At 37.1% G+C, this 22,405-nt stretch overlaps 3 protein-coding genes across 3 annotated transcripts; 1 reads left to right on the top strand and 2 right to left on the bottom strand.

The window, feature by feature from the left end:
• Positions 2,457 to 7,338, bottom strand: LOC18785198. Its single transcript, XM_007220717.2, has 5 exons — positions 7,192 to 7,338; positions 5,207 to 5,367; positions 3,407 to 4,397; positions 2,898 to 3,064; positions 2,457 to 2,784 (listed from the first exon to the last, which is right to left on the bottom strand). Exons 2-5 carry the CDS (start codon positions 5,338 to 5,340, stop codon positions 2,676 to 2,678), a joined length of 1,401 nt encoding a protein of 466 aa, XP_007220779.2. The 5' UTR covers positions 5,341 to 5,367; positions 7,192 to 7,338; the 3' UTR covers positions 2,457 to 2,675.
• LOC18787318 (pentatricopeptide repeat-containing protein At3g46610) lies at positions 7,624 to 10,563 on the top strand. Its single transcript, XM_007220171.2, has 2 exons — positions 7,624 to 7,813; positions 7,928 to 10,563. The coding sequence occupies exon 2, from the start codon at positions 7,976 to 7,978 to the stop codon at positions 10,178 to 10,180; it is 2,205 nt and encodes a 734-aa protein (XP_007220233.1). The 5' UTR covers positions 7,624 to 7,813; positions 7,928 to 7,975; the 3' UTR covers positions 10,181 to 10,563.
• LOC18786781 lies at positions 11,104 to 22,108 on the bottom strand. The gene is made up of 14 exons (XM_007220504.2): positions 21,095 to 22,108; positions 18,592 to 18,678; positions 17,887 to 17,990; positions 17,640 to 17,690; positions 16,570 to 16,741; positions 16,142 to 16,462; positions 15,624 to 15,827; positions 15,022 to 15,531; positions 14,680 to 14,889; positions 14,154 to 14,342; positions 13,285 to 13,457; positions 12,375 to 12,527; positions 12,162 to 12,243; positions 11,104 to 12,078 (listed from the first exon to the last, which is right to left on the bottom strand). The coding sequence occupies exons 1-14, from the start codon at positions 21,581 to 21,583 to the stop codon at positions 11,689 to 11,691; spliced, it is 3,135 nt and encodes a 1,044-aa protein (XP_007220566.2). The 5' UTR covers positions 21,584 to 22,108; the 3' UTR covers positions 11,104 to 11,688.

Below are 22,405 nucleotides of genomic sequence, written 5' to 3' on the forward strand. Positions count from 1 at the left end.
CAAATATGTGGGTAAGCATAAAAGAGAGGAAAATGTAGCCCATTACTTTAGAAAATTGGCCCATCCCCTTAGTAGGCTAACCCATCACCCTAGAGAAAGGCCTAAATGACCAAGAAAATATCTGAAAGTAAACCATGACAAAACCCAAGGGTTACTCATGTATACAGGCTGCCTGGGAGACTCCAGCACGTGGTCAAAAGCAAACCTCAAGGTAGACCATTAAAAAACCGAAGGATATTAGTGCGTGCAGGTTGCTAGGAGAAAAAGCACCTTTTAGACCAACGCCGTTACCCATTTCTTTCTTCTACCAACTTTTGCCATGAAATAAGGGAGGAAAGAAGGAAAGATGGTAGCCAAAGATAGGAGATGTCCACTGAAACAGCTGCGGGAAGGCTTTAGAGCTCCCAAAAATCTTGTCTCTGTGTGTTTGGAGTGAGAATGATTTCACAAAAATGAGGATAAATTGAAGGAAGAAAAGAGAAATGAAGGAGAAGACTTGGCAAAATTGGAGAGAATTAACTAGGGTTTCTTGGGAAAAAGGAGCTTCCAGCACCTATAAAAGAGGGCATCTCCTACCCATCATCTTAACCACATCTAGAGAGAGCAAGCATCACCTCTCATCCCTGGAACCCTTAAATTTCGAGCCATATTCCTCCATCTTTTCCCATCTTCTCTTCTGGCAAGCCATTCCAGAGCCTGATGAAGCTTTCGTCAAGCTGCCAGAATATTGCTCAAACCACCCACTTCTCCTTCCTCATCTCTTCCTCTCTCTCTCCTCAACAAATTCTCTTGAAATTCCTTTCCCTTTACTTTGAACCCTTGTTTCTCATAGGAAATCCAAGCCCTCCCTCTTTTTGATGCTAAACTCATGAATGCTTAGCTTCTATGCCACAAGCTTCTCAAGCTAAGCCATATATTTATCTGTAAGCAACTGTTGGTTTTGTTGGTGAAGGAGACTAAGGTGTTTCCTAAGGCTCTACAACCCTTTCGAAGCACTCTTGAGGTCTGATTCTTGAACTCATACACAAGGGCAAGTTCACCCGTTTGGACTTTACAGCAGCCCAGACCTATCTTTAGCTGCCGGAACGAAAAAGCCCATACAAACAGCTCAAAGTAAGAATTATCCCTTGTCACCAGTGGCTGAGCCACATAGGCGCAAGGAGGTGCAGTTGCACCTCCCATCTCCGAAAAACCACATGGCAACCGTGGATATTAACCTTTGCATCTTTGGTTGGCTGGGCAGGAATGCCCATCAGGTGTTTGTGTAATTTTCTGAGTGAAGCTTGTCCTGCATGCTGGGTAGCAGGCAAAACTAGCCAAAACTACTTCGTTTTGGACCATGTCACTTAAAATAAATTGAACTTGTTTCTTTTCATTACTCCTTAATTCATGGCTCCGCGACTTCTTGCCACCATACTTGAAGACTATGTAAATGGAAGTTATGTAATTATGTCTTGTAGTAGGAATTTTTAAAGCTTTGTGTGTGTGTGTTGTAAGTAATGGAATGGAAGTGTTCATGTTCATATTTTGGAGTTTGATTAAGTTATCTTTGCATATCCCGGTAGTTGGAAATCTAAAGGGGTCTTTAGTATCCTATTCAAGTAGGGAACTCAAAACTTTAATTTTTCTTAAAAATAAGGAGTTCTCAAATACAATTTTTAAGATTCGAAAACTTGTTTAGTATCCTATTAAAATATGAACTCAAAAACTTTAAAAACAAGGAGTTCTAAAATCCATGTTTTAAAACTCAAAAACTTGTTTTGTATCCAACTTGAAAACAGTTTTTATAAATAAAAAAAATCTGAAACAGATTTTTTTTTTATGTTTTCAAGTATTTGAGTGTTTTGAGTTTAGATTTTCAAAACTAGACCTACCAAACAAATTTTGAGTTTTGAACTCAAATTCTGTTTTTGAGTTTAAAAAGTTGGATTCAAATCCAATACAAGAAGTTACTGAAACAGACTTGAAGACTTAATTGCTTGTTCATGTAAAATAAGAGCTCACCTCTTTGGATTTAGTTTAGGCTGAATATGGACCGTGACAAAATAAATTTACAGAAATCAGCTTTTTATCTCAGTCCTAATATTGTTTCTGACATTATGGAGTTTTTGGATGATTTTCCTAGTGTACCGATAGTCAGGTTTAACCAGCCTCGACCGAGTAGAGGCATAATAGAACTATTTAGTTTTGTTTCAAAACCAGTTTAATTCTTGGAAAGTTTTAAGGATGTTCAACTTTGAGTGAGTGCTAAAAACCTAAACCAGAACCATACATGTAAAGAACACACAGTAATTATTTTATAAGGAATTTTACTCACAATTATAGCACAATCTAAACCATCTGCCTGATAATCTTCATTTTCGATCAAACACGGTTGCCATAGAAAGTTCGAAATTTTTGCATATAGTGACGTTGATTTGAATTTTTTGCATATAGTAACGTTGCTCAGGAGGTAATTGGTAGAAGAGCTGATGCTGTGATAAAAAAAAGAAGAAATATATTTACAGATGGAAAGATGATGAGATGTTTGAGTCATGTTAAGTATGGGAAAGTAGAAAACCAGTCTTAAGAAAGACCACACAATTAACCCAAGTGAAATCACAAATTACTCTGGCAGGTACAGAACTCCTTGTTTCACTCACCAGTAACAAAAACTGAAACTACACTCTTTAAGTTCATTCAGACCAAAATTTCACAAAGGCGTCTATAAACGCTTTAAATACATCCCAAAGTGGGTTACCTTCTGGTTTTGCCGACTTTTGAGATCTCCCTTCCCATGATTCACTGCCAAGAGAAACAATCGACCAGGCAAATTAATGATCCTAAACAAGAATGTTAAATTGCCTAGTTCTGTAAGTAAAAAACGAACACTCCGTTGGTTTACTACATATACTTACAGATTAATTCTGTCTAAAGTTGGGCTGCTTCCTTTCTGGGAGCTGCCGCTGGATTGAACATCAACTTCGTCTTCAATCACAAGCACCTCTTTGGTTTTTGACAGCTCACTACTACCACCGGTACTATTTATATGGTTCGTATGTAGGCTGTCTGGAGCTTTGATAGCCTGTAAAAATGCAGTAACAATAGTTTGAAGCTGAAATTTCTACTCCGACATGATTTGAACAAAAGCAACTATTGTTAAGAGCAAAAGAGAATTCTGCACTCAATATGGTATGGATAATTGAATCCTTACTATCAATCTAAGAGACAATGTTGAAGCAAATTCCAACCAGCAGTGTTAACATCATTACTAGACCTAGACTAACAATATTAAAATTGAGGGCACAACCAATCATGAATTGCAAGAATGCAAATACATGACCATATCAACCCTTCATTTTTAATTATATATTAATAATTAAGAGAACAATTATGAAAAATCTATAGACATTCAAAATATAACTACCTTAGGCCCAGCAGTCAGCTGACTCTGTACTAAGATCTCAGATGTTGGAACATCTTTATGAGGTGCTTTGACATTAAGGTCTGTGCTTCCTTTTTCACGCACAACGCCATCGTTAAAGGTTGAGCAATTTGAGCTTTCAAGTGATGGATCTCTGGCATTTCCTAATGCTTCCTCATCCAGTGAGCCGGAATTGTTCTCAAGCAATGGACTTGAAAGATTCTCCTCTACTCGATCCTCGGTAGATATAGCCAAATCTGTCACTTCTTGTAACCTTCCATCCAAGCTCTCACTTGTCTCATTAGCCGGCTTTAATGGAAATGTCTCCACTATCACATCTGCTGCTATAGGAGTCACTTTCGACCTAGATGTTTCCGGAACTTCTTCAACATTCTTCTCTGCTTCCAAAGGTTCAATTGTTTGTAGCTCTGTACATGGCAGTTCCTCAGTTTTTTTGTCTTTCAGATCTACCTGGTTACCATTGATTAATCCATTGTCAACCATCTGATATTCAGGCCCGATACAATCCCCATTATGAACTACAGATTCTTCAGCAACATTCTTCTCTGTTTCCACTGGTCCTTTTACTCGTAACTCTGTACATTTCAGTTCAAACTCTTTGTTATTCACTTCAACTTGAGTACCATTGATGATTTTCCCATTGTCAAAATTCTGACGTTCAAGTGTAGCTAAATGCCCATCCGATGTGAAAACCAGTTCTTCAATTCTACCCTGATTTTGATTGGAGATAAACTGAGATTGATTTAATGATATTGACAGAGTATTTGGTGGTTCTGTAGCGATGGAACCCAATGGATTTTGTTCCAAGAAATGATCAATGGTCTGCTCCTCTGCAGTAAACTTAGCAGGACCCAGCACTCTATTTTCCTGGATTATATCTCGGACAATCTCTCGTACGGTGTAGAAAGACCCGCCAACTTCCTTGTGGGTCAGATTAAGTGATGGGAAACTCCCATTGTTTAGTTTCTGGTACCTGTAAGCAAGATCACTAAACAGGTTGCAGTTATCTGCTTCCTTGAGAAATTCACAAATGGAAAATAGATATTCAAAAATCTTACGACTAAGAAAATACAACAGTAGCACTATTATATCCTAATAGTCCCTCAAGCTTGTAACAGGCAACAGTACTACTGCATATACCTATAAAAATTGGTCCAACAAAACAATATTGCAAGTACAACACAATTATATGTTTTATTCCTATGAAACATCAAGGTTACTATTAGCTTTTCCTGTTCATTGACCTGAACTTGAGAAACATAAAAATAAAAAGTCCTTAAAAGAGTGGTCAGACAGAATAAATTTTCTTTATTCTTACAGGTAAAATAAAAAATATCAAAGCACTGTACATCAAACAATTTGGGTGGCAATCAATCGGAAAGAAGCATATATCTTCAAAGTTGGTCATAAGCTCATCCAGAAGCAATAAACACAGATGTAGAAAACGGACCATGACTTAAAGACATCCAAAAGCAGTGTGGTATCCTGCTGAATAAGAATAAAGTAGTACAAAAAACAAACAATCACAGGACGAGAGGTAATGCTTGGTCAACAGCTTCCAATTTAAGATAATTTAATACAGGAATATAGAATTCATTCTTATTTCATTATCCTGTGTAAAGGGTCGGGAGAAGATCAAATTTATTACTGGTGCCCATAATCTTAGTAGATTTCTTCAGAACTATATTGGTTAACAGATTAGTGATTTTTACATCCTTTTCTCAGTAAGTTAGAACGGTAGCAATTTTAAACAAAGAAACTATAATCATATAATGTGATTACGTTTTTATAAAGGATTCAACCATTGCCTTCCTCTCCTCCTTTGAACGCCGAATTCGGGACTTCCTTCCTTCAGATTCATTGTTTTTAGCCAGGGCAAATGTACGCCCTGCCCAGCCACCCTTTATAGCATGCATTACATTCGCCACTTGTGAAATTCAAACCTACACGCAGGTAAGCTATGTGAGATACAGAAACATTGCATTTAAAAATATCTAATGAACGAACAGACACTAACAATTTAATACAAAAAACATTACATTAAAAAAAAAAACATTTGCCACTTGTGAAATCTTATTTGTATTTTGGATATTTGGATGATGTCTAAGTAATTAGAATAAAGGATCAAAGCAGGCACTACATGAATACTTATGTCTCTCAACCACAAATGGCATCCAACATGCAAATGTCCAAAAATAGGGTCTTCTAATAACGAATCTGTTTCATATTTTAACAGAAGGACAACATTATTAATAGGAGGATAAATGCTCTGAACAACAATGGTAGTCAGGAATCATTAAAATAAAATAAATTCAAAGACAAACAAAAAACAAAAGAATTGAGTGAGATACAACAAATCAAGTAGTAAGGAAAGACAAGTGAAGCCAACACTGAACTTTAAAAAGAACCAAACTGGAAAAATATATAACTTTAATCATTTGGGTAAATAACGTTTCAAAGATATACAATGATGACTCGTCATCACAATCACCATGGCTCCTGAATCATAAGTCTTACTTTCCCTTTCAGAATAAAATGACCTTGAATGTACTATTATACACAAGCACATCAGTCAATATGGAAAGCTCAAACAAATCATGGGTGATGAAAGGAAAAGAAAGAAAATCTTATACTACCTTTATGCTATTGACTACAGTGAGATAAGGGGAAATATTAATGTCGAAACTTACACAAAAATTTCTTTTGTACAAACAAAAACCCCAGCAAATGAAACCAAAAGTTGCCCCAGTGCTTCAGGAAATTATCATGGATATACCAGTTGGGGATATGGCATGAATGATTTGCGTGCAACTTGAAAATAGAATCAAAATATGAGTATTAAAACAAGATCATAATGTAGAAGTGTAAGTTCACTTTTCAAGAGTTATAAAGTCTGGTTTATTATAATTTTGAATTGATGTTTTGAGAGTTCAAAATACAAACTTATTTTGTTTCCTACAATTTATTTGAAACTTGGCAAAACATACAGTCACCAACAAGAATTCTCACCTAAGAGGGCTCCGACAACCCAAAGAAAACAGGGTAAATCATAAATAAATAAAATACACAATAATAAAGTAGCACAATGAATCTTTTCTTAAATCAACCTTCGAAGAAAACGTAATAGCTCACTGGTCTAGCTCCATGGATTTTTGAGTGCAGAGAGGCCAGAGAAGTTAACCCAATGATGCCAACAGGGTCTAGTCCAGTGGAAAAAGGGGCTAGACTTGGAGACTGGTGGTCTTAGGTTTGAACCCCCATGGCATCTTCATTGTGTGTGTGTGTGTGTGTGAGAAATCCCCCACCCCTCTCTAGTTTAGACTTTAGACTATCGCTTGTACTAAAAAATAAATAAATAAATCAACCGAATGATTTTTAAAATAGCCACAAGTTAATATGGGCCAGATTTTGGTAACTAATTGAAGAAATAGAGCATCAGCAACATATACAAAGTAACATAGCATGTGTGTTTTATGTGTGTGTACAAAAGGGTCGCAGTTTTAAGCACGCAAACAATCCAAAGACATCAACATCAAGAGCAGCCAAGAGCAACCCACATAAGAAGAGAGATATATCAAGAAAACCCAACATTAAAAACATGAATTTCAGAGAACTGAAGAATTTAAAACTGCCACAAGATATGTGTAAACTCAAACAGACTAATCACAAAAGATGGCGATAAAAAAGCAAAAATCTGGAAATGAGGGTCAGAATGAAGCACCTAAGAATTGGGAAAACGAAAGAAGCACAGAGAGTGAGAGAATTACCTGAACTGAGGACGAGAGATTAGGTTTCGGGGTTTTTCAAAACCCTACTGCTACTACACAGTGAGGCTGACTGAGAGAGAGAGTAAGAAGCCAAAATGGAAATACAAAATAAATAGAAAAAAACAAAACGACTCTCGAGTGTTGAGTGGCAGCATTCTAATTGGTAAAGCTGTGAGAGGGCGGGAGGTGTGTAATTATTTCAACTCGAGCAGGGGGTAAATGGTAAAATCACAATACTCATTGGGTCGCACCTGACCTGACCACCATTCTGCAAAGGGTAAATGGGTAATTAGGGCAGAATAAATAACTGAGTCCATTAGGTTGAGCCCAAGACAAATTAAATGGAAAGGCCTGGCCTGCTTCATTTTCCCCCATTTTTTCCAATTGTTTGACTGATTTGTAGCTCTCACCTCTTATTTTCTTCTCATTACAATTGAATGGCTGTGAGAAAACCACAGCACCATGGAAAAATAAAATCAAAACCCACTTTGGAAGTTCACTTGGTTTTATTAGTGGCACACCCCAAGATTGCAAATTTATTTCTCTCGCCTTTTCAATCTACTCTCACAGTTTCTGGGAATTTCGCAAACTCAGAATCAAACTAACAGTTGTTGGAGTTCAGGTATGTAACCACATCTCTCATAGTTGTTGTTTCTCATTTAAGTTCTCTCTCTAAAGATGAAAACTATGTTGAAATTTGTATAATGACAACCTTTATGATCCTACTCTTCCACAGGATATACAATTCTGGGTTGTTTCTCTTTTCCTGTAAATTTCATGGAAAATGCAAGCTTTGGTCACTTGGCCTTCAAGGGCTGAAACCTGGGCAGTGCCCCAGTTAGGCTTTGAACTTGGTTCTTCTTGTAAATTTAGTACTAGGATAAGAAGAAAAAAAATGTGGAGCCTTGGTTTTCCTGTTTGTTATGGTAGAAGTGGTGCTGTATTATTACTTTCTAGCAATTCAGGGGCTATTGGGGCTGAGGCTTTTAGTGGAAGCCCAAAATTCGATTTTGGTTGTGGATGTTTTTCTGGGTACTCTAAACTTAAACCTGCTCGCATTTGTCAGTCTAAGAAGCGTTCCTTTGGTGCTTCGTTTGTAGTAGCATGGGCATTGGAAGAACAAGCAATTGGGAATGACATTGTTATAGAAGAATCCACATCGGAACATAGGTTGTCAGGGGAAGGTGAGAGTAAGGGTGTTGATCATCTAATTGTGGATGAAGCAGAGGGTGGTGAAGATAAAAATGAAGTAGATGTAAGAAATGGAGGAGCAAATTGGGAGCAGAAAAATGAGAAGATTGATGTGCGTGCGCTAGCATTGAGCTTACAGTTTGCAAAAACAGCAGATGATGTAGAGGTGGTTCTTAAGGACAAGGGTGATTTGCCCCTTCAAGTATTCTCATCCATGATCAGGGGTTTCGGAAGAGACAGATTGATGGATTCTGCATTTGCTGTTGTTGAATGGCTTAAGAGAAAGAGTGAAGAAACTAATGGTTCGATTACCCCAAACTTATTCATATATAATAGTCTTTTGGGTGCAGTGAAGCAGTCTAAACAATTTGGAGAAATGGACAAAGTCTTGAGTGCTATGACTGAGGAAGGGGTGGAACTGAATGTTGTAACTTACAATACTAAAATGGCAATTTACATAGAGCAAGGACTAAGTACTAAGGCCCTTGATGTACTTGAGGATATTGAGAAGAAGGGCCTGATTCCGTCTTCAGTGTCCTATTCTACAGCATTGCTGGCTTATCAACGAATGGAAGATGGAAATGGAGCTTTACAGTTCTTCATTGAGTTCAGAGAAAAGTACCATAAAGGTGATATAAGTAAAGAGTCTGTTGAAGACTGGGAACATGAGTTTATACAGCTTGAGAACTTTACAAAACGTGTTTGCTACCAAGTGATGCGCCGGTGGCTTGTGAAGGACGATAACTTAAGTACCAATGTTCTAAAACTTCTAGCACAGATGGATATTGCTGGGGTTCCACTCAGTCGGGCAGAACACGAGCGCCTTTTGTGGGCTTGCACCCGTGAAGAACATTATACTGTGGCAAAAGAATTGTATAATAGGATAAGGGAAAGGCATACTGAAATAGGTATATCTGTGTGTAACCATGTAATTTGGTTGATGGGAAAGGCTAAGAAATGGTGGGCAGCTTTGGAGATTTATGAGGATATGTTGGACAGGGGGCCGAAGCCAAATAACATGTCGTATGAATTGATAGTATCTCACTTTAATGTTCTTCTGACTGCAGCTAGAAAAAGAGGAATTTGGAGATGGGGCATCAGGCTGCTCAACAAGATGGAAGAGAAAGGTCTTAAACCTAGAAGTAAGGAGTGGAATGCAGTTCTTGTTGCCTGTTCCAAGGCTGCAGAAACTTCTGCTGCTGTCAAGATTTTTAAAAGAATGGTGGAACAAGGTCAAAAACCTACAGTACTTTCTTACGGAGCATTGCTTAGTGCCCTTGAGAAGGGAAAACTCTATGATGAGGCCCGGCAGGTGTGGGAACATATGCTTAAGGTTGGTGTAAAACCGAACTTGTATGCATACACAATTATGGCTTCAGTGTTCAGTGGACACGGAAAATTGAATATGGTAGATACCATCATTCATGAGATGGTTTCATCAGGAATCGAGCCAACCGTTGTCACATACAATGCCATTATCAGTGGGTTTGCACGAAACGGTTCAACCAATGCTGCATATGAATGGTTTCAGCGCATGAAGGATCAGAACATTTCACCAAACAATGTTACGTATGAAATGATGATTGAGGGTCTTGCCAATGGAGGTAAACCAAGGCTTGCATATGACTTATATTTGACGGCTCAAAATCAGGGCCTTGACCTCTCACCAAAGTCTTATGATATAGTTGTTCAATCCTCACTGGCTTCTGGAGTTGCTATTGAGGGATTTTTAGGGGCTCGGCCACCGGATAAAAAGGAAGAAGTGCAAGGTAGAAAATCTTCTACCCAACTTTCGTAAACTCAGCTATTCCCAAATGAAGTAAACCATTTGATACTTGATAGCTAGAGAAAGGAAATATATGCCCTAAACAGATCAACCAATGAGAATTCATTCCCATGAAATTTCTGTGACTTTCAGTTCATTCCATGTACAAACACCATATATAATTGTTTGTAAAGTAACTTTGTACCAGCCTCTTTAATCTCAGGCCGTCTGCTGCTTAAAACATGGATGTTTCTTTTTCCCCTTTGTAAACAACAAATTAGAGATATGCTCAGGCATTTACAGGAACTGCTAGAATATAGTATGTGCTATGTTAATGCTATTGGAGCTCAGAACTCTGGACGAATATGAACAAACTCAATATAAATGCGCAAGGCTAAATCATTCTTCAACCGAAAGTGAAGGTGTTCTTGTATCTTGTTTTGTCCGCATATTTGTAATGGATGAAAATATGAGTGCTTATCTGAGTTTAGATTTACGACGTTGCTAAACCAAGAGCATGAAGATCGATTTTTTGCTTAATGCCATTGCTAGAGTAAAATACAGCCTTACGAGTTCACATGTTGCATGCCAGTTCTTGTCAAAGAGAAACCTAGCTAGTGTTTCTTTTGAGGTTGTGATACATCTTGATGTATCACTGAGTTGTATAGGCCGATGCCCGAGCAAAGAGCCCGCCACACAACCCATTTACCACTCACACCCCGTCACCGTAGTCAGACCTTATTTTCTAGTTTGGATTACCATTGTCGACATAATAACAAGGGGCAAGAGGACATTCAATTCACTGATGTAGGAAAATTGATGCATTTTCTTCCCCAACATCATGTAATCTAATCACCTCTGTCGTGAAAATTGATGCATTACACTAAATCATGCACAGTTTGTCTGGTTGAAGAGGCATGTATTAGACTAGTTGGGTCAAGATCAACACAACATGATTATTAATCTCGTCGAGTCTTCTCAACACGAACATACACTATTATTACACGTGTAACCAAGATGACATGAACAATAAAATCGCTGGGAAACTGTACGTTCAGTGTATGAAAAAATCAAAACAAGAACCACCGAGAACTGCTTTATTTTAATCAAAATTTCCTATCAACATTGCCAAAAGAATACATGATGTTGTCAATTGTGAAAAAGAATTTCAACGAATGTTTGTGTATACTGCTCAAAAACTAGGTAGCCTCAGACTGTTTGTGTATACTGCTCAAAAACTTGGTAGCCTCTGCCTCTGCGACTTGAAACGTGTAAACGCCTCACATGCTAAGTGAGCTGCAATTGCTGGAAAAGCTACTGTCTTCCACCCACTTCCGAGTATCTATATATTCAGTCAGAGAAAAAGACCTACAAAATTCCTCTTTACAAACCATACCGTCGCTGTTAGAAAGAATAATCGTATCCTCCATCCTCGAGAGTCTTCTTCTTCCACTCCCAAGTTGACGAGTTCAGTAACCATATCGTAATTCTGAGTGTGACAGAATTAGGACTAGACCATTTCAACTACAACTATAACCTTCCTATCCTCCAAGCGTCTTTTGTTTGTATCCGTACTTCATTCTTTCAAGTAATTTTTCTTTTGTTTTCCTCTTCTTGTCCATCTTTAGCCTGTATCTCACTTCCCTTTCCCTCTCATAAATTCCTTGCCAATGCACTTCGCCGGTTAGCGGCCACAACCAATTCTCCCTTGGATGGTCACCATCGTCTGCAGCTTCTGCTAAATCTTCATCCATACTCTTCAGTAATGTAGCATTGAAATATTTTGCCCACATGAATGCTTGGCGTTGATCAATTCGGTGCTGCTCCTCCATTGAACCAGAGATAGGATCTATGTAAACCAACTTTCGTGCACTATGATAAGCCCAGACATTGACAAGGACTTCTAATACCCGACAGTAACAATGTTTTTGCTGTTGATTATTAAACAATGGTGAGGAAAATTAAACTCCCAGTGGGAACAGAAAAACTATACCTAAAGACCTACATGACATACCTCAAGCTCCGAAGAACCCAACAAGCACATGCTTTGTCCGCTGTTGTTGGTGTGCAATGCATCCAGAGAATTGACAAACATCCTGTAGTTCAAATACAAAATTTCAGTTATAATACTCTCATAACTAACCATCATCAACTTCCTTTAGTGTTGAGGGCTGCGACTGAATAAAACCAAAAAATGTTATTAGATTTCAGATCCTCAGTAAATTACCGGGAAAACATTACGAACTCAAGGAACGAATGAGTTGGCATCACCCAGCTATGCAACGCAGACCAGTGACCACCATCTTCTGGCATGGGAGGAAGAGCTTCTGTATTATTTGGCAAGGCATACATCCAGCGAAATGCATGTTCAAAAACATTTCTGCAGTCATTTTGGGTGGAAAAAAAGTTATGTTCAAGGAACATCGATCTTGATGAATTAATGAAATCAAACTCATGACTGTAGGACCAAGACAAACCCAATCAGAATTGAATTGTGGAAATATGAAACCTTAAACACCCAATTAATACATGGGAGGGTCTATGAATGAACGTTTTGTGCATGCTCACATTACGAAACTGATGGCCCATCTTTTTGATTCATTGATAAAAAAAAAAAACCCTGTATTTGAGTATGTATACCTTCCTTTTTTGCCTGACAATATCAAAGAGTAGTTGGTAAAAAAACTTGTTTTCATACATGATTTTATGAAGCTTGAAACAAAGCTAATTGTGTGGTTTGGTCTATTAATCCAAAAATGTATTATAAAGTCATGTGAATGCTCTGGCCAAAAAAATGGTAATACTAATGAAACTGGAATCATTTGGTCTAAGTGCACTATTGGCATTTGATGATGAGGCAAGACAGGACCTCATAATCTCATAATACCAGCCATAAAATCCACTGTTCAAGAGGATAATTCTTGTATAGCACAGCCCTATGTGGCCACCTTCCCACCCACTGTGAGAGGTGGTCGCATACAGCTGCCTCATCAAAGAATTTCACGTTCAAGAGCATATCTCCTAAGAGCATTGCATCACATATTATATTCGCAACCCATGAAAACAGTGACAGCTATAAGTCACCCAAGTTATGTGTGCAAACAACACCAGCTCAACTAATATTTCATAAAACCTACCTGCAATGGCCCCCATTCAAGATGTCACATGCGGACCAAAAAGTGAGTGCATCTTTGCTTCCCGTCATCCCACCATTCATGTTCAAGCGTCCCCAAAAGTATATCACATCACCTTCCCTGTTGTCTTGTATTGCTTCTTCCAAAACTTTTTCAGCTTTCTTGGACAAAGAAACCTGCTTGGGGAAAACAATGATGAATATGATGCAAAACTAAAGAACAATGCATTCATACATACACACACACACTCACACACATACATTTTCTTTTCTTCTTTTTCTTTTTCTTCAAGTATACGTGCATATATACATACAGTTGAATCAGGATATACCAGGTTCAAAACTTGTGTTGTAGCTGATATCTTTCATTAGTACATCAAAGTTGAAGTATAATTTTATTTTATTTTTCTGTGACACCAAAACCATTTCAAAGAACCGACAGGTTTGTGTGAGTATATGCATGTATGAATGCATATAAATATGAAGTCCTAATCTTATAATGTCCTCATGTTAACAAAAGGACCAAATTCTAATTCTTGCAGTCCACCCCACAATGTGATCCTTTGATATGGACCATCCAGTTATTAGATTCCCATTCAAGGATCATCCAAGCAAAAAATCAGTCAAATTAGAAATTATTTACCTATTTGAATATCATTTTATTTCTATGTTAATTCAAAACATTCATCTATTTATTTATTAATGACAAATAGATGACTAAACAGTTTTCGATTTTGTAGATTTTTTTCTCAGATAATCACTAAATGGATGCATACAAAATAGATGGTTAGGATCATAACCACATTGCAGGGAGGGACCCAGTGAGACTCACAAATAACTTTAAAGAAAAATTCCCACCACAATAAGAAATACCTTCCTACCAGCAGCACGCCAAGATTGAAACCCAATCCAAGGTCGCTTATGGACGCTATCCACCTTGTTTGCAATAGCGAACATTCCTCCAATCTCACAGAGAATATTGCGATAGTGAGTTTCATTTAATATGGGAAGCCGGTCAACAGCATCCACATCATCTGATGTTGATCTCCGTGCTCTGATTGACTACCAAATACATTGTAGGATAAATTCAAAAGGATAAGGCAATTGACTCAGATGTAAAATATTATTTCAAAGTTCAAGAGAGAACTAGGGCTTTCGTATTTAAACAAAGATTTATATCTGTTACGAAATGTAGATATTTTATGTAATTTATAGCATGTTTAAATGCTTTCACTGCAGTTCTCAGTAGAAATGCATCCAAGTCACAGAATAGAATTATTAAGAAAAGAACATGAGACTTGCAGTGTAACTAAGAGAATAGTAGAAATACTGAATAATAAAGTGAGAAATTAAAACAGCGTAAAAATACACAAAAAGGAAACAGGAGAAAGAAACTCACAAGACTTAATCCACGGTACAGAGAACCATGGTGCAAGAACGGCCAGGTCCCAGATCCACTGTATATCTCATAAATGCATACTGACTGGCCTGTTCTCTCAAGTTCTCCCTCATCCCTCTCATTTGCTTCAAACCTAAACTTTTCAACTTTTCGGGCATTACGATATATATCATCCCATAGACCAGGGTCTCTCTCCATTCTTTCAGATAGCTACAAGTATAGAAAAAATTCCGTGTCAGGTGTCTTTCGAAAAAGATTACATTGACACTTAAAAAGGCGTGGAAGAACTGGTGGGATTGAGCTCATATCACACAAGTTCCCGTAATTTCCAGAAATACATACCTCCTCCATTTCTACCCTCTCATATTCTTCAGAGTTTTCAATTTCTGTCAAGAGATCCCAATCTAATTGAGTTGGAATATCTTGTGCCGATTCCCAAGTTCCATTATCAGAGATGTTTGTTGAGTAAGCCAAACCCGAAAACTCTTCTTCAAGAGCATAAACAACACTAGTGCTTTCCAAGGATGACTGCTCATCAATGCCTTGCATATCACCTGTTGTATAATCTATTTCATTCCCGAACAAATTCCATTCCCATGTACCTCGTTGAAGCTCGGAGATTGGGCCTGGCAACAGAGCATCTGATGGAAAATTGAGTGCATTCTCCAAAACCCTTGCATAACCAGTTATGCATTCTGATGCCAGCAGGTTCATCGCAAGCAGTCTTCCAGAAGAAGCAACTGTTCGAGCAAATTTAGAAAGTTTCCCGTTTGAAATCATAAGTGAGAAAGACTTCATTAAAGCATCAGGATTATGGTTTGGAAAAGTATTTATGTGAACTCCATCAGTTACCTGTAATTTCACAAAAGTAAAAGACAATGAAACAGACCCCTCCAAAGCATATCAATGAACTATGAAGACAGGAAGAGTTTTAGGGAACTCACGTATTTCTTCAAGACAGGAAAATCAGGTGCAATGACTGGGATCCCAAAGGTCATGGCACGGATAAGCAATGGAGGAAAACCTTGTACATCTTGGAAAGAACCGTAGAGAACAATGTCAGCCATTAATAACATACTGTTCACGTCACCATTCAAGCCGAAATGCCTTACAGAACCGCGAGGAAGTCCCAGAGGTGAAGCAACTTCCTACAAAAGAGATCAATGAATCAAAATGCATTTCATAGTAGTCCTATGAACTAATGCCTGTAAAACAGATCAGAAGATTGACCAGAGTATCAAATGAAATATACAAAAGGACTTCATTTTCAGCCACCATCGTCATTCTGTCCGCAATCAAATTCATATTGCAAAGTAATCTTTCTTTTTCCAGTCATCATTTGCCAAGAAAATTCTTTGCTTAAGAAAATACAGGAGCATTTATATAAGATGCAAGAAGCTCAAAATGTGATAACTACTGGGACAATAGCATATTCTAGTAGCATCGATTAAAGACTAACTACCTGGAAAGCATCATCATATCCATCGGAGGAATTACCACATAAGAAAACAAATTTAAATGACCCTCCTGCATCTTCCCTCCTTGCATATTTTAGTAGCAGTGGTCCAATAGCATGCATTGCCACAGCATAGTCCCATGAAAGCTCATTGTAGAGGAATGAACTCCCAACAACTACAACCAACATATCATCTTCCTCGAATCCATTGCTTTTCCTCAACTGATCCTTGGAGTGGGTTTTACTGTACCTTTCTGCAGCCCAAACATCCACTGGTGATCCAGGAATGACAAAGAAGTTTCCAGTGTCAAGAACACTATATAACATCTGATACAGGATGGAAGGGTAAAAATAAGAAAATTGAGAACCAATAGAAAAATCATTTGCAAAAATAATTAGAAATAGGGTGCAAACCAATTATTTTGCAGACCTACCGGCAGAGTGAAATCTGGAAACACAACAACATTAGCTCTATTAAAAGCCCTTTTCCAATGAGAAACAAGATGCTTCAAGCCCATTTCTCCATACAATTGAAGACGATTAGCAAGTGTATCTTCTTGAATTATCCATATCAGTGGTACTGAACAAAATGGCTCCTGCATAAGGCTGCATGAATCTAAAACTCACTAATCATAGCATGTCCAACTGAAGCAACTTTGCATATGCATTTTGTTATGTGCAGTTTTAATATGAGTATGCCTTTATCTTTTATATGAAGCTGTTAGAAAAGAAAACAGAAGGAAGGCGGAAAAAACCTATTTGTGAACACATTTACATTGTTTCCAAGAAAATTGAAGATAGACAGAGAATTTCAATTAGCTCATAGACTAAATCATAGCTGAAATAATTACTGCCCGTCAATATTATATGTCAAAATGAAAATAACAAGGAATTCAGAATAAGTTTTTGGACTAAACAAATCGCTTGAACAATGACAACTGCCTCTCAAGTTGTCTCCAACTTTTGTTATATTTTTCTTTTTCATTCTCTGGATTCACTGCCATGAATACTTCAGCAAAATCATCATCGTACCCATCATATATTACAACATCAGGCAATATTGCTTGAGAACAGAGACAAACAATCCGAAATATTATTTTTGGCTACTTGAATAAGAATACAATTTTATATAGTATAGCTTTTGTTTAAACTTCATATACTCTTTAAATCTGTTACAACCATTCCTAATATCTCATCCTAACGCCATGACACTAACTCCTATATTCCAATTTTACTCCAAACACAAGCTCATAGATTGGAGATTTTCTCAGCAATATTCAACTTTCATATTTGCACCTAAGTTTTCTTGCTATTGAAGAGCAATTACAAATTCAAGATATTAATATGAATAACCACCAAAAATACTTTTTTGTCTATCAGATGGAATATGATTGGATTCGTGTCAATCAGATCAAGCAGGTATTGCATGCAAGGGAAGTCCTCTTAACGATAACTATAGATCATAGAATTCAGCATGGTAGAAAAGGAATGTCAAACAACCCACCTTGACATGGATTCTTTTGCTTCAAGCGAGTCCACAATAACACCTCCAAAACTGTAGAAAATTATATGTATTAAATATTTTGCCAAGTTCGCGAACAAATGAAAAGGGTAAATTAAAGTTACTCGTTGATCAACAATAGAAAAACTCTGACCTAGTAAACAAAATTTAAATACTTTCCATCCAATTAGAAAAACCATTTATAAATTAGGGTAAAAAAACCCCGATATAAATTAAGAAGCAGACATACATGGACCAATCAATAAGGCCAGAATGCTCCGGAGCTAAAATCGAAATGTGGCCACCAAGTTGCTCCCACATTTTATATGCTTTACCCTTCGCTACAGAAAAGATCTGTCATATAGGCATTGCAAGAGGGCATAAGTAGTAGTGAGAACACAGTTATTTATGTTTATGAATCACTAATTTTACTAACACAACGTATATCAATATGCACTAACACCTTTTTTTCCCACATAAAAAGGAGCAGCATATGCAGTACCCACAATAAGATAAAGAATAGCAGCCAGTAATAGTGAAGCAACTCTCTCTCTCTCTCTCTCTAACCATCAGACAACACTTCCACAAAATTTTTGCTTTCTTCTCTCTCTATTGGCACCATGTACCCCAATGAGCAAAGAATTAAATAATTCGCAAATCACCAACAACAAATTAAAAACCATGAACAAATTGTTTTCTTTTGGCCATTGTTGCGGACTTCATTTTCCTCTGAATTCCAAGATATACCTTTCCTTTATTCATCCAGCTGTTTCTTAAGATATTGTTGAGCCAGTTTCTAATGTTAATTTGATATACTTAAAGCATTTATATGAGTGTTTCTAGCAGATGGACTTTAGTTCTTACTAAGTTTGGACATATCTCTGTATTATATTGAGAAAATTATTTTGTTTCTCATAAAAAGGAATAGAAAAAAGCACATGTAAAAACAACTTACCTTAAGCTCATAACCCAATTTCTTGATATTCTTCATCACAGTAATCAACATCAATGATTGTGGATCTTTCTTCATGTTTCCCAGGATCTGACATGTATCAAAAGTAGGCACAACCAATATGAAAAACAACTCAGTACACAAAATATATTAAAATAAGAAAGACTTTTCTGGCGAGTATGGTATCCAATGATATTGAGGCAGTTCCATATTCTGATCAGGAAGTGAAAATAAGATTTAACCATGGAAGGCTGCTAACATCAATCTTATTAGTTAATAAAAGAAAAAAACTGCATATACAATAAAGCTTTTCTAAGCTAACACAAATACACGGAAATATAGGAACCTGGTATCCCAAACTAAGAAGATTGACATAAGAGACAGCATAAAACACGAAGATGAAGCTTACAAATAGCCAATCTATGCTTTAATATTAGAAAGCCGCAGATTCCATGTGACGAAACAGAGATCAAACAGGACTGTTTTCCAATAAGTAACATTGGTCTTGTAAGTTACTGGTAGAGATTTACTAGTTATTCGAGAGAAAAAAATATTTGAAAGCTCCTTACACTACCCTAAACTTCCACGGCTAGCTCAGCTTCAAACAGCCAAATTCTTTTTTGAAATCATGACCAATGAGATCAAAACTTAAATAACATCCACTCTAAAATTGGAAAATAGAGTATAAGGACAAACTTTGGTTTTTGAATTTTAGGGACCAATAAATTTAGCCTATTTATCAAAATGGGTTTACCAGAAATGTAAATATACAGTCAAACAAAAAGGATCTGAGGACTACTTCATGTCAAGACAAATAGTTTTTATCAAAAAATTTGCTTCTTATTTGCATAAACATTCAGCAGAGACACTACACTAGAAACAAATAGTTATTTATTGTTTACTCTGCTTATTTCAGACCAACCTGCAGACTGCAGATTTAACTTTATGAACCTGACGAAGCATAGAGGATCTTACTAAAGACTCCAGCAATACCCAAGAAACGTAAAAGAGAATCTAAACACACACAATTTACAGGTACCGCACAATGATAAAACTGATAATTTATAAGAAACCAGGAATAAATTATTTTTAACCTCATGTTCCAAATTTTTTAAATTAAACATATAATTCCCAATACATAAACACATCACTTTCCTACATAGTGCAAAAAGATGAAAGAACTTTTCCTTTAAATTGGCTTCTCACTCTACTAAGCAAGTGAAAGAGCAATCATAATCCACATGGAAAGTCAAGCTTTCTGCTTGCACCATATCAGCCATTTGAGCATACAACACGTTTTGCACCATCCCTTCTCAAAGATTCAAGCAACACAGGTGACATTCAACCTTCTCAGAAAAACGCAATTCAATTGCCGCCCTGATAAACTCCTTTCTGATAGCGTCACTCTATGGACTAAGTACTTTTCATTTTCATTTTTCTTCCGATAATTCCAATTAATCTCCACACCTTTGCAACAGAATTGTTTTTTCCATTGTAACCTACCCTTACGTGGTGTAATAACCTCTACTATTTCCTTAGAGAGAGCTTTCCATGGACAGCATAAAATCCAGGTCTTAATGCTAGGTGACGATAAAAATTCTACTTGTTTTGGACCAGAATAAAAAATTACTTTAATCAGTGTTTCTTTCTCTGTTGTTTTTTTTTTCCAACTTTTTTTGGAAGACAGTGATAACAATGAGTTTCGTATAGCAAAAAAAAAAAAACATCTTCTACGCAGTTATCCTGTTTTTTAAGTGAATACTGTGACTACAACACTAATAACGTCAATGATTTGATGTAGAAAATCACAAACTCTGCTCTTAATAGAATTTTAGAGACAAAGTCAACTAATTAATTTAATATTTTTCAGATCAGAATCAAAGTACCAGCAGTCTATGGACCTTTCATTTCAATTCCTTAAATGTACAAATCCAACCTTCCTCAACAAGACCATTTTTACTTGTCTGAATCTTTGCACATATTCTCATAAACCCAAGAGCTGCTTCCCTAAGAGTTCCCAACTTATACCCTAGTATCATAACCTGTACGACACTTGTAATACTCAAAGAATTCAGAAAAATAAAATAAATCAAAACTCGGCATCTTCAATATTTCATCATCTACGACTTGAGAACCTGCAAGCCTCCGCTCAAAACAATGCACCTAAAGCTACATAGTACTTTTTAAGTCTAAACTTTTAATTCAGCAGAAACAGGTGATAAAAAATCATTAAACCATTAAGCATTCATGATATAAAAGAGTAGAAAAGATCATATTCTAGCTCATTTCTTTCCTTTGTGTTTTCTCAGAAATCAAACATTCATGTAAACTGCATTTACCAGTTCCAGATTCGCTCCCATTGTCAGAAAGTGCTTAATTAAATTATTAACAGAGATCAACCACACTTGGATAAACACGATTTACCAATTTCCACTAAGAACTGTAATTTCAAATTCACGAAAACCAATCCAAATTCAAGCAAAAGCAGCGAGCGGATAACACTCACAAGAGCTAGCCTCGGCGGCCGAACACCAATCCTCGCCTCCATGCGAACCCGATCGAGCCCATCACCCTCCACGAACCTCTTCGAAACCCTCCCAGGCACAAACCTGAAGGCGCTCCCAAACTTCAAGCCTTCCCTGAGCAACCTCCCTCTCTCACTTCCTTGCCTGAAAACCAAAGTCATGGAGCTCTGCAACACCATCGTGGCCACCGCGAAGACGAAGACCGCGAAGATGAGGACGACATAGAACACCGACTTTCCTTTGAAGGGAAAAAGCCACAGCAAGCCCTTGCGATAGAAGCGGGTGTTGTGCGATCTCGGCCGCTGGAACGATCGATCCGTGTAGGCCCTGGCCCGGTCTGGGTGGTGGCTAGGGTTAGGGTTCCGCTTGGAGGGCAAGCGACCGCGAATCGAATGGAAGCCTAGATCGTTACCTCCAGCACCGCCATTGTCGTCGAGGATAGCTGGGGGAGACGATGAGTTCCGGCCCATTTGCAAGGACTTTTTTTCTAAATTTTCTCGTTGGCTAATTTCCCGGGAAAGTGACGAGAAGCCTCCGAGGTTTAGAGAGAAAGTGAAGGTGATGGTGGTGGGGTGGTGGTGAGAGGTGGCATGGAGAGAGATGGAAAAAGATAGGTAGAAGAAAAGAAAGAAAGAAAATGCAGCGGATTTGCAGACTCTGTTTTTATTTTTTTTTATTTTTTTATTTTTAAAAATTATTTTCTTGCCAACGTGAATGTAAGTGACTGAGTGCTTGAATTTCCCTTTTCTTTTTTTTCTTTAATTTTTTATGAGGTATATGGAGAAATTATTCTACACCCTCATAAATGACGAACTTTTTTCTTTAATTTAGTACGACAAGACAATATTTACTGTAATAATTATACATGAGCGTAGTTATAATACCAAGTAGTTACATTCACGTTGATATGGTCGGATTCTCAATATTTTTATCAGATTTGACAAAGATTTTAGGACATGCTTACTTATCACGAATAGAGTAAGTTATGAATTAGAAAACTCAACTATTAGCAAATGAAGAAATTAAAATTGAATCAATATTGCCTTAGTTGTTATAATTTCCGGTACTTGTTGATTTTGAGAGTATTGGATTACAAATTTTATGTTGATAAACACGATAAAAGTTAAGAATTTAATAGGAACAGAAATTGAAATAATTTTAATATTTATTTTTGATAAATAAACACGCTATTATTGGAATACTCGTGACCAAAAGTAAAGAGTCCAGTCCAGCGGATGAATGAGTGATTTGGAAAGCGACGCGCCAAAATGAAAAGGACAAAGCAAAGTTGA

This window comes from Prunus persica, chromosome G2 (assembly GCF_000346465.2).
Source record: "Prunus persica cultivar Lovell chromosome G2, Prunus_persica_NCBIv2, whole genome shotgun sequence".
NCBI lineage: Eukaryota > Viridiplantae > Streptophyta > Magnoliopsida > Rosales > Rosaceae > Prunus > Prunus persica.

Coding starts and splice junctions, on each gene's coding strand:
- LOC18785198 (XM_007220717.2), bottom strand. CDS start 5,340: ATGCATGCTATAAAGGGTGGCTGGGCAGGGCGTACATTTGCCCTGGCT. Junction 3,065..3,406: donor AGCTGACTGCTGGGCCTAAG/GTAGTTATATTT, acceptor GCATTTTTACAG/GCTATCAAAGCTCCAGACAG. Junction 2,785..2,897: donor ACTTTAGACAGAATTAATCT/GTAAGTATATGT, acceptor TTCTCTTGGCAG/TGAATCATGGGAAGGGAGAT.
- LOC18787318 (XM_007220171.2), top strand. CDS start 7,976: ATGCAAGCTTTGGTCACTTGGCCTTCAAGGGCTGAAACCTGGGCAGTG.
- LOC18786781 (XM_007220504.2), bottom strand. CDS start 21,583: ATGGGCCGGAACTCATCGTCTCCCCCAGCTATCCTCGACGACAATGGC. Junction 17,691..17,886: donor GGCCTTATTGATTGGTCCAT/GTATGTCTGCTT, acceptor AATTTTCTACAG/TTTTGGAGGTGTTATTGTGG. Junction 12,528..13,284: donor TTGAATGGGGGCCATTGCAG/GTAGGTTTTATG, acceptor AAATGACTGCAG/AAATGTTTTTGAACATGCAT.